We start from the raw sequence: 12,552 nt of genomic DNA on the forward strand, positions 1-12,552 counted from the left end.
TGTTTTCCCCTCCTCTCTCCATTTCTCTTTGTCCTAACAACAACGACATCAATAATAACAATAATAACTAGAACAACAATAAAAACAAGGATAACAAAAGAGAAAAAAAAAATATATATATAATTTTTAAAAAAAGAATATAGTAATTGCTGCCAAAACATCAGAAGAAAGTAATTGCAGAAAAAACAGAAGCCAAAAGTTGAAGTGGAGAGTAGGAAGACAGGTAGAGGAAGTAATCCGACCTTTAAAAAAAAAAAGGGACTCTGGCGAGAGCACAGCAGGTTAACCACACGTGGAGCAAAGCTCAAGGACCAGCATAAGACTGGTTCGATACCCCAGCTCAAATATTTATTTATAAAAAGAACTAAATATAAGAGTGACAGGACACAGGACAATATCACGAGAAATAGTATTTGCATGATAGGGACACCAGAAGTAGATGAAATGTAAAGAATTTTTACTTGAGGCAATATTTACTAGAAATTTTCCAGAATAGAAGGACATTCAGATCCTAGAAGCTCATATGAGTTTCAAGAAAAACAAATCTAGGTGGCCAGGCATTGGCACACCCAGTTAAGCACACCAAATACTATTTGCAAGGATCTGCACAAGAACACTGGCTGGAGCCACTGCTCCCCACCTTCAGCAGGGTGAAGCAGGTCTGCAGTTCTCTCTCCCTCCCCCTCTCTATCTTCCCCTCCTCTCTCGATTTCTCTCTCTCCTATTGAATAATAATAATAATAATCGTAATAAATTACAATCAGGAAAGGTGGATGTGTAGTGCCAGCACAAAGGTCCAGTGGTATCCTGCAGGGAAAGAAAAAGAAAAAGAAATCTAGACCTAAGTTCAGCAAGGTATGAAAAAAATTAAAGAGGGAGTCGGGCTGTAGTGCAGCGGGTTAAGCGCAGGTGGCGCAAAGCACAAGGACCGGCATAAGGATCCCGGTTCGAGCCCCTGGGTCCCCACCTGCAGGGGAGTCGCTTCACAGGTGGTGAAGCAGGTCTGTAGGTGTCTGTCTTTCTCTCCTCTCTGTCTTTCCCTCCTCTCTGCATTTCTTTCTGTCCTATCCAACAACGTAGTAGTTAAAGAGATTCACTACCACAACACCAGTCACACCTAAAATAATTAACATTTATACAGTGAGGAAAACTGAATTTTCTCTACAAAACAAGAAAAGAATAAGAAAAAGTAAGTCTTTGTTCTCAGTCTACAAACCGAGATATCAAGAGGGATTGTGATGGGGAAGTGGATTCGAACGAAGAGAAACACGAGTAGAATTTTTTTTTCCCTCCAGGATTATTGCTAGGGCTTCACCGTCAGCACTACAGATCCACTGCTTCTGTTTTGTTCTGTTTTGTTTTGTTTTAGATAAGACAGGAAAATTGAGAAGAAAGGGGAGATATAGAGGGAGAGACTGGGGACTCAAACCCAGATCCTTGCACTCAGCGCATGACCACACACTAGTGGAATTTTGTGTCTTTCTCTCCCTCTCTCTGTCTTCCTCTCCTTGCTCCTTTTCTCTCTGTCCTATCCAACCAAGACAACATCAATAATGACAACAATAATAACTACAACAACAATAAAAAAGAGCAACAAAAGGAAAAATAAATAAATATAAACAACTTTTTTAAAAACCACGATGATGTCACACCAGAGAATCTACCAAACCTGTGCTAATGAATAACAGTGGAATTCACATAACAGTGTAGAAAAAAAGGCTAAAATGAAAGAGTCTATACTGTTTGAATCATTTGTGTATATTGAAAATATACAAAAGTAATGCGATCTCTTTAATTGTATAATAGTAGTAAACTCCTTCCAGAAATCCACTCAAAAATATTTGCAATACAAGTTCACTCTTGGAAATAGTGATTTGAAAAGGCTAAAGAGAGTTTCAGCAAGATCAACAATATTGTTCATCGACCTAAAAGTGGTGTACAGAGTATTTAAGTTGTGAAATTACACTAGCTGTACACTTTTGGTCTGTGTGTCTTTAACTGAAAATAAATCAGCACAGAAATTAGAAATGGCTGAGTCAAAGGTGAGTTATGTACATGGACAGGACCTGAAGACTGTGTCTGATAGCATGAGACTGAGGCACATTCCAGATCATGAGCCCAAGAACAGCACTGCATGTAGTCATATGTCTGTCTGTCGTGAAATTTCAGAACACACCCAAGATGTGTGACTACTTATATAATTTTCCTGATACATGCAGATTTAGAGGGCCCAGCATTAGATAATGGAAACCCCAGTGTCCTTGGGAGCTCTTGTTTGATGCTGAGGTCACCAGGAGCTCCCCAGGCTGATAGCATGGTGGAGATGTTCAAAGAAACATGGAGCCAATAGACCTGTTTGGCAGGTGTCTGTGGACAGAAAAATGGTCCTCAAAATCATAGACAATGTTTCAAATTAAATGTTTTAATTAACTATAATTCTAGAATGAATCCTTTATTTGTTTCATGGTATCAGAGTCCAGAATATTGTTTCCTGCAGTTCCATCACTCCTGTGTCTCAGTGAACTTGGAAGGTACTCTAACCACTGAGAAATCTCCAAAGCAATTCACCACAACACTTTGCTAGGAGGGTGAACCTGATGTGATTCTAGCTTGGTAGTGTAATTTAAAATAAAATAAATAGGGAGTCAGGCGGTAGCGCAGTGGGTTAAGTGCAGGCGGTGCAAAGTGCAAGGACCCGCGTTAGGATACTCCCCACCTGCAGGGAAGTCACTTCACAGGCAGTGAAGCAGGTTTGCAGGTGTCTCTTCTCTTCTCTTCTCTTCTCTTCTCTTCTCTTCTCTTCTCTTCTCTTCTCTTCTCTATCTTCCCCTCCTCTCTCCATTTCTCTCTGTCTTATCCAACAACAACAACAATAATAACTACAACAATAAAACAAGGGCAACAAAAAGGAATAATAAACATTGAAAATATTTAAAATCCTTTAATAAATAAATAAATATATGGGTGCCAGACGGTAGTGCAGCGGTTTAAACACACATGGCACAAAGCACTAGGACCTGAGTACTAATCCTGGTTCAAGCCCCCATCTCCCCACCCACAGTGGGGATGGTCATTTCGCAATCAGTGAAGCAGGTCTGCAGGTGTCTTTCTCTCCCACTCTGTCTTCCCTTCCTCTCTTGATTGCTGTCATATCCAACAACAATGACAGCAATAACAATAATAAAAATAGTAATGATGAACAACAAGGGCAACAAAAGGGGGGAAAATGGCTTCCAGGAGCAGTAGATTTGTAGTGCAGGCACTGAGTCCCAGTGATAACCCTGGAGGGAAAAAAAAAAAAAAGTAAATATATAGCCCTGATGCCTCCTGTCTGAAACCTACCCTTAGAAATTTTCTTCTTTTTTTTTTTAAATTTTTTTATTTAAGAAAGGATTAATTAACAAAACCATAGGGTAGGAGGGGTACAACTCCACACAATTCCCACCGCCCAATCTCCATATCCCTTAGAAATTTTCATGAAACACTAATGTTTCTTCAAATTAAAGGGAAAAGTAATCTCCTCCATGATCATTAAGCTCCAATGATTTCTTTTTTCTTATTTATTCCCTTTTTTTCTTGCTGCCCTTGTTTTTTTATTGTTGTAGTTAATTGTTGTTATTGATATTGTCATCATTGGATAGGACAGAGAGATGGAGAGAGCAGAGGAAGACAGAGAGGGAGAAAGAAAGATAGACACCTGCAGACCTGCTTCACTGCTTGTGAAGCGACTTCTTTGCAAGTGGAGAGTTTGGGGGCTCCAGCCAGAGGTTCAAACCGGGATCATTGCGCCCTCCTTGTGCTTTGCGCCACCTGCACTTAACCCACTGCGCTACCTCCTGACTCCCCCCAATGATTTCACAGACAACATTTCTCCATTCAGAGCATTGTATTCTCAGAATTCAGTAAATTATTTTTCCATTTTTTTCTATTAGAAGGATTAATAGTTCTTAGTGCAGTTGTTGACACATGAGTACAATTTCTCAACTACACCATGAAAGTGCTTTGCTTTTTAAATCATCCTCCATCAGATCCCAAAGTTGAAAATATTTTCAAATGGAGATAGAAAGAGAAAGAGGGGAAGAAAAGCCACTGTTCCACTTCGAGGAGTTCTCACTGGTATTGGTGACAAGTTGCTCCCATGTGGAGCTGGTGGTACAAGCTTATTATCTACAATTGTAATACACGTGGCCTATTGTTAAGCGTTAGTCCTAGTTCAATAAAGACATTTTTTATTTCAGAAATAAACTCATATGTATGGCTTTGTGCATAAGATAAACACTGCAATCATTTTACTTTTCTTAGAATCATGAAGCTATTAAAGGCACAGCTATAACAGTATAAAACATTCCATTTCTGGGGGCTAGGCAGTGGTTCACCCAGTTGAGCACATACATTACCATAGGCAAGAATCAGGGTTCAAGCCCCCAGACCCCACCCACAGAAGAGGAACTTAATGTGTGATGACACAGTGCTGCTGTTAGTGTCTCCCTCTGTCCTCTTTCCTTCTACATTTATCTCTTTTTTCTATAGAATAAATAAATGAAAAAAACAAAGAACAAAAAATCTTAGGAAAAAAAGTCTAGGGAGTTGGGCAGTAGTTCAGCGGGTTAAGCGCACATGGTGTGAAGTGTAAGGGCCAGCGTAAGGATCCCAGTTCGAGCCCCCCCTCCCCCACTTCCCACCTGCCTGGGACTTGCTTGACGCGCGGTGAAACAGGTGTGTAGCTGTATATCTTTCTTTCCCCTTCTCTGTCTTCGCCTCCTCTTTCCATTTCTCTCTGTCCTATCTAACAATGGCATCAATAGCAACAACAATAATAACTACAACAACAATTTTTTTTAAAAAGGGCGACATAAGGGAAAATAAATAAAAATATATTTAGGGGGGCTGGACAGTGGCGCTGTGGGTTAAGTGCAGGTGGCGCAAAGCGCAAGGACCTGCGTAAGTATCCCGGCTGGAGCCCAGGCTCCCCACCTGCAGGGGAGTCACTTCACAAGCGGTGAAGCAGGTCTGCAGGTGTCTGTCTTTCTCTCCCCCTCTCTGTCTTCCCCTCCTCTCTCCATTTCTCTCTGTCCTACCCAAAAACGAACAACATCAACAATGGCACTAATAATAACCACAACGAGGCCACAACAACAAGGGCAACAAAAAGGGGGAAAAAATGGCCTCCAGGTGCGGTGGATTCATGGTGCAGGCACCGAGTCCAGCAATAACCCTGGAGGAAAAAAAAGAAGTAAAAAAATATTTAAAAAATTAAACAATAAAAAGGTTTTTTTAAAAAATCTGATTCTGCACTGCAATGTAAATAGAAGTTTCGGTAACTACAATCTTTAATCAGTTTAAAATGCTTTAATATTGTTGGATTTGCTATATATCCTTTACTATTGTTCTGAAAAGAATAATAAAAAAATTACAAATGATGACAAGAATGTGCTATGTGATAACACACACATACACACCTACACAGAGATCCTATTGCACTATTCCTTAAAATATTACTGCTGAAGCTATTCCAAATTCTAACAGGTTCAATTTGGATAAGTACAGAAGATAAGTGTAGACAGATACTCAGGACTCTTTTATAGCAATTTTCATGTCTTTGTTCATAGTACTTATGGATTTTTTTTGTTTATTTTTCATTGAGAATTATTGTGGGAATTGTGTGGAGTTGTACCCCTCTTTTTCTTATGATTTTGCCAGTGTTTACTTTTTATAAATAAAAATAAAAACCCACAACTATACTAGTTTTTTTTCCTAAGCTTGACCTCTAATATGCAGGTGGACCCAAGTTATTGTCTGGGGAGATGATGTCATGGCTGGAGAAAGGGCTAGAAATCTGGATCAGGGAAGAGAGTAGCTCCCCAATACGGGAAAGGTGTATAAATATTGTTGACTGTGAACCCTATTGATTTGATGTGATCTGAGGGCCATATTCAGCTTAGGAGCCTATGTGACCTCTTCATCCCTGTAGGTCTGAGCTCACATTCTGTGGTCATGAGTAGGAATATTCCAAGCTGCCCAAATTTTAGGACCCAGGTCTAATCACAGCCTCCATTGCAATGAAATAAACTATAGATTTATGCTCATCTGGGTTTCTCACCACCAGTTTAATAGTTTTTTTAAATGTTTTATTTATTTATTTACTTATTTACTTATGAGAAAGATAGGAGGAAGCAGAGAAAGAACCAAGCATCATCCTGTTCCATGTGCTGCTGGGGGACTGAACATGGGGCCTCATGCTCGAGAGTCCAAAGCTTTATCACTGTACCACCTTCAAGACCACCCTAATATATTTTAAAATAAAGATTAAGTTACTTATTTCATGAGAAACATCACCCAGAATACCACTTCATCACATACAGCTTTTTAGTGGGTTTTCTTAAATTTGATAGGACAATGAGGAATTGAGAGTGGAGGGGGAGGCAGGAAGGAGAGGCAAAGGGAAACACCAGCAACACACAGGAAAAAACAAACAAAACAGAAAATTTTACCTCTGGTCCTGCACTGCAGTGTAAGCAGTAGATTGATTTAGTAATGACAACCTTTAATAAGTGTGAAAGCACTGGTGGGATTGGCAGTCATCACCCTCAGCTGGGATCACACTAAATCACAATGGTAGCCATCAGGGATTGGTGGAGGATGGAGGCCTCTCATCTCTTTAGCAGCTTAATTTATCACCAAGGAATTAACCCACCTCCCTCCTGACTTTGGCACTGTCTGTTTCTCCCAAGTACATGAACACTCACACAGACTTGCTTTCCTTGAAGATTCTTCCTCAAAGACTCAAACACCCTTGCTTAGTGGATTCCCTACTGCCAGGACGCTGGGCTGGTGTGAGGGTCAGGACAGCAAATCCTTGAGAGAAAAACACAGACCTTTAGAAATGGTTTGTGATATATGACCTCACCTACCCTAAGGACAATGATTGTCATTTCAGCTGTCATAGCAATGACTGTGAAGTCCTGGGGAGTTGAGGTCACCTCAGGAAAGTTTTTTTTTGCCAGTTGGTAATTAGCAAAACAATAAAATTAAAAGTTTTCTTATAAATTTCTCTGGAGACTGCTATAGTCTTTAAGAAATATATCTGGGAGTCGGGCTGTAGTGCAGCGGGTTAAGAGCAGGTGGCGCAAAGCACAAGGACTGGCATAAGGATCCTGGTTTGAACCCCGGCTCCCCAACTGCAGGGGAGTCGCTTCACAGGCAGTGAAGCAGGTCTGCAGGTGTCTATCTTTCTCTCCTCCTCTCTGTCTTCCCCTCCTCTCTCCATTTCTCTCTGTCCTATCCAACAAGGACAACATCAATAACTACAACAATAATAACTACAACAATAAAAACAAGGGCAACAAGAGGGAATAAATTAATTAATTAATTAAATATTTAAAAGAAAGAAAGAAAGAAAGAAAGAAATATATCTAGCCCCCCCAGAGTCATATACAAATTCAACGCTATCCCCATCAAGATCCCAACCACATTTTCTAGGAGAAAAGAACAAATGCTACAAATGTTTATCTGGAGCCAGAAAAGACCTAGAATTGATAAAACAATCTTGAGAAGAAAGAACAGAACTGGAGGCATCACACTCCCAGATCTCAAATTATATTATAGGGTCATTTTCTTTCTTTCTTTTTAAAATTTATTTCTTTATTGGGGAATTAATGTTTTACATTCAACAGTAAATACAATAGTTTGTACATGCATAACATTCCCCAGATTCCCATATAACAATACAACCCCCACTATGTCATTTATCATCCTTCATGGACCTGTATTCTCCCCACCCACCCACCCCAGAGTCTTTTAATTTGGTGCAATACGCCAATTCCATTTCAGGTTCTACTTGTGTTTTCTTTTCTGATCTTGTTTTTCAACTTCTGCCTCAGAGTGAGATCATCCCATATTCATCCTTCTGTTTCTGACTTATTTCACTCAACATGATTTTTTCAAGGTCCATCCAAGATAGGCTGAAAACGGTGAAGTCACCATTTTTTACAACTGAGTAGTATTCCATTGTGTATATATACCACAACTCGCTCAGCCACTCATCTGTTGTTGGACACCTGGGTTGCTTCCAGGTTTTGGCTATTACAAATTGTGCTGCCAAGAACATATGTGTACACAGATCTTTTTGGATGGATGTGTTGGGTTCCTTAGGAGATATCCCCAGGAGAGGAATTGTAGGATCATAGGGTAGGTCCATTTCTAGCCTTCTGAGAGTTCTCCAGACTGTTCTCCACAGAGGTTGGACCAATTGACATTCCCACCAGCAGTGCAGGAGGGTTCCTTTGACCCCACACCCTCTCCAGCATTTGCTGCTGTTACCTTTTCTGATGTATGACATTCTCACAGGAGTGAAGTGATATCTCATTGTTGTCTTGATTTGCATTTCTCTGACAATCAGAGACTTGGAGCATTTTTTCATGTGTTTCTCAGCCTTTTGGATCTCTTCTGTGGTGAATATTCTGTCCAAGTCCTCCCCCCATTTTTGGATGGGGTTATTTGTTGTCTTGTTGTTGAGTCTAGCAAGCTCTTTATATATGTTGGTTATTAAACTCTTGTCTGATGTATGGCATGTAAAGATCTTCTCCCATTCTGTGAGGGGTCTTTTGGTTTGGGTAGTGGTTTCTTTGCTGTGAAGAAGCTTTTTAATTTGATGTAGTACCATAGGTTTATACTTGCTTTAGTCTTCTTTGTTATTGGATTCGTTTCATTGAGAATGTCTTTAAAATTTATGCGGAAGAGTTCTGCCAATATTTTCCTCTAAGTATTTGATAGTTTGTGGTCTAACATCCAAGTCCTTGATCCACTTGGAATTGACTTTTGTATTTGGTGAAATACAGTGATTCAGTTTCATTCTTCTGCATGTTTCAACCCATTGTTTCCAACACCATTTGTTGAAGAGACTCTGCTTTCCCCATTGAATAGTCTGAGCCCTTTTGTCAAAGACTAGATGTCCATAGGTGTGGGGCCTCACTTCTGGGCTCTCAATTCTATTCCACTGGTCAGTGTGTCTATTCATGTTCCAGTACCAAGCAGTTTTGATGACAATGGCCCTATAATACAGTTTGAAATCTGGGAGTGTGATGCCTCCGGTTCTGTTCTTTTTTCTCAAGATTGTTTTGGCAATTCTAGGTCTTTTCTGGTTCCAGATAAACATTTGTAGCATTTGTTCTATTCTCCTAAAAAATGTGCTTGGGATTTTGATGGGGATAGCATTACATTTGTAGATGGCTCTGGGTAATATATTCATTTTGATGATGTTAATTCTTCCAACCCAAGAACATGGAATATCTTTCCACTTCTTTGTGTCTTTTTCAATTTCTTTGAGTAGTGACTCATAATTTTCAGTATACAAGTCTTTCACTTCCTTGGTTAGATTTACTCCTAGATATTTTATTGTTTTTGTTGCTATAGTAAAAGAAATTGATTTCTGGATTTCAATTTCTTCTAACTTAGTGTTTGCATAGAGGAATGCCACTGACTTTTGAATGTTAATTTTGTAGCCTGACACCTTACTGTATTTCCTGATGATTTCCAAAAGCTTCTTGCTGGATTCCTTAGGTTTTTCCATGTATACTATCATGTCATCTGCAAATAAGGAGAGTTTGACTTCTTCTCTTCCAATTTGTATCCCTTTAATTCCTTGCTCCTGCCTGATTGCTATGGCAAGAACTTCCAACACTATGTTGAATAGTAATGGTGATAGTGGGCAGCCCTGTCTAGTACCTGATCTGAGTGGAAATGCTTCCAGTTTTTCACCATTGAGTATGATGTTGGCTATAGGTTTGCTATATATAGACTCCACTATCTTCAGGAATTTTCCATCTATTCCCATTTTTTGTAGTGTTTTGATCATAAAGGGTTGTTGTATTTTGTCAAAAGCTTTCTCTGCATCTATTGATATGACCATGTGGTTTTTGGTCTTGCTTTTGTTGATGTGGTAGATCACATTGATTGATTTGTGTATATTAAACCAACCTTGCATGCCTGGGATAAACCCCACTTGGTCATGATGAACAATCTTTTTGATATACTGCTGTATCCGGTTGCCTAGAATTTTGTTCAATATTTTTGCATCTATGTTCATCAGAGATATTGGTCTGTAGTTTTCTTTTTTGGTTGTGTCCCTATCTGCTTTTGGTATCAGGGTGATGTTGGCTTCATAGAAGCTGGCAGGGAGTATTCCAGTGTCTTCAATCTTCTGGAAGACTTTTGAAAGTAGAGGTATTAGTTCTTCTTTGAAGGTTTTGTAGAATTCATTTGTAAAACCATCTGGCCCAGGACTTTTATTTTTGGGGAGATTTTTGATAACTGTTTCAATTTCATTAGCTGTGATGGGCCTGTTCATGTTATCCACTTCCTCTTGACTTAGTTTTGGAAGTTGGTAGGTATCTAGGAAATCGTCCATTTCTTCCAGGTTCTCTAGCTTGGTGGCATATAGTTGTTCATAGAAGCCTCGCATGATATGTTGAATTTCTGCGGTGTCTGTTGTGATATCTCCTCTTTCATTTACTATGCGATTTATTTGGGTCTTCTCCCTTTTTTGTTTTGTGAGTCTGGCTAAATGTTTGTCGATTTTGTTTACTCTTTCGAAGAATAAACATTTACTTTCGTTGATCTTTTGTATGGTTTTCCTATTCTCAATGTTATTTATTTCTGCCCTTACTTTAGTGATTTCTGACCTTCTCATTGCTTTCGGGTTCCTTTGTTGTTGTTCTTCTAGGTCTTTAAGATGTGCAATCAGGCTGTTTATTTGTGCTTTTTCTTGTTTCCTAATGTGTGCTTGTATAGCTATGAACTTCCCTCTTAGGACTGCTTTAGCTGTGTCCCAAATATTTTGATAGCTTGTGTCTTCATTTTCATTGAACTCTCGAAACATTTTGATTTCTTCCTTGATTTCCTCTTTGACCCAGAAGTTGTTAAGAAGTGTACTGTTGAGCTTCCACAGTTTGGGACTGTTACTAATCTTTTGTTGATTGTTAAGTGTTAGTTTAATTCCACTGTGGTCTGAGAAGATGCTTGGGATGATTTCAATTCTCTTGAATTAGCTGATGCTGTCTTTGTGGTCTAACATATGGTCTATCCTTGAGAATGACCCATGTGGATTTGAGTAAAATGTGTATTCCAGTTCTTGGGATGAATGACTCTGAAAATGTCCAATAGTTCTAGTTTATCTATCTCTTCATTTAGCTCCCTTATGTCTTTATTGATTTTCTTCCTGGATGATCTGTCAAGTTGAGAGAGTGGGGTGTTGAAGTCCCCTACTATGATTGTGTTACTGTTAATATATTACTGTAGCTCTTTCAGTAGAAGTTTCATGTATTTAGATGACTTCTCATTGGGTGCATAGATGTTAATAATTGTTAAATCCTCTTGATTGACTGATCCTCTGAACATTAAGTTGTGTCCATTCCTATCTTTTTTAATCTTATCTATTTTCAAGTCTATCATGTTAGATATGAGAATAGCTGTTCCTGCCCTTTTTTGTGGGCCATTGGCTTTTATGATAGTTTTCCATCCTTTCACTTTAAGTCTGTGTTTGTCTTGTTGAGTTAGGTGGGTTTCCTGTAGACAGCATATTGTTGGATTGTGTTTTCTGATCCATCTTCCTACTCTGTGTCTTTTAATATGTGAATTCAGATCATTGACATTTATTGATATCAAAGATTGAAGATATTTTAACGCCATTCTTGTAGAGTTTTAGAGTGTTTTGATATATGGCCTATTTGTGGTGGTCTGATTGTTTATAGGAGACCTTTCAGAACTTCTTTCAGGGCAGGCTTGGTGATGGTTGATTCCTACAACTGTTGCTTGTCTGAGAAGGTTTTGATGCTTCCATCTAGTCTGAATGACAGTCTAGCAGGATATAGTATTCTTGGCTGAAAGCCTTTCTCATTGAGCACTCGACAGATATCTTGCCATTCTCTTCTGGCCTGTAGTGTTTGTATGGAGAAGTCTGCTGCTAATCTTACGGGTTTTCCTTTGTAGGTGACTCTTTGTTTTTCTCTTGCAGCCTTGAGGATCCTTTCTTTATCCTTATTCCTTTCCATTCTAAGTATGATATGTCTTGATGTCTTTAGCTCTTGGTTAATTCTGTTTGGGACCCTCTGGGCTTCTTGAATCTTTATGTCTTTGATGTTGTCTAGACTAGGGAAGTTTTCAGCTATTATGGCCTGGAGAATGCTTTCTTCCTCTCCTTCTCTTTCTTCCTCTGGTAAGCCAATAATGCGTATATTGTTTCTTTTGAAGTCATCCCATAGGACTCCGTTGTTGTTTTCAGCATCTCTTAATCTCTTTTTGAGATCTATTACTTCTTTTTTAGTTGTCTCTAATTCATCCTCAATCTTGCCAATTCTGTCTTCAGCCTCATTTATTCTAGTCTCTCTGCCCTCTACTGTTTTCTGGAGTTCATCTATTTTGTTGCCCTGTTCTGATACTGTTTTAGCTTGTTCGGCTAGTTGCATTCTTAGCTCAGTGATTTCAGCTTTCAGCTCTCTAATGACCATGAGATAATTAGTATTTTCTTCCATATTCTCATTTGTTGTTCCTGCATTG

The 12,552-nt window shown here is 39.1% G+C and overlaps 2 protein-coding genes across 2 annotated transcripts in view; both read left to right on the forward strand.

Moving 5' to 3' along the window:
• LOC132535670 (zinc finger protein 14-like) overlaps nt 1–12,552 on the forward strand; it is a 357,812-nt gene that overhangs the window by 272,638 nt on the left and 72,622 nt on the right. The gene's annotated exons all lie outside the window — the stretch shown is intronic.
• Nucleotides 1–12,552, forward strand: part of LOC132535669 (zinc finger protein 709-like) — a 73,963-nt gene that overhangs the window by 1,601 nt on the left and 59,810 nt on the right. Inside the window, exon 3 of the mRNA XM_060182442.1 lies at nt 1,807–1,943. Within this exon, the coding sequence (XP_060038425.1) occupies nt 1,807–1,943 (137 nt within the window). The remainder of the gene's footprint in view (nt 1–1,806; nt 1,944–12,552) is intronic.

This window comes from Erinaceus europaeus, chromosome 23 (assembly GCF_950295315.1).
Source record: "Erinaceus europaeus chromosome 23, mEriEur2.1, whole genome shotgun sequence".
NCBI lineage: Eukaryota > Metazoa > Chordata > Mammalia > Eulipotyphla > Erinaceidae > Erinaceus > Erinaceus europaeus.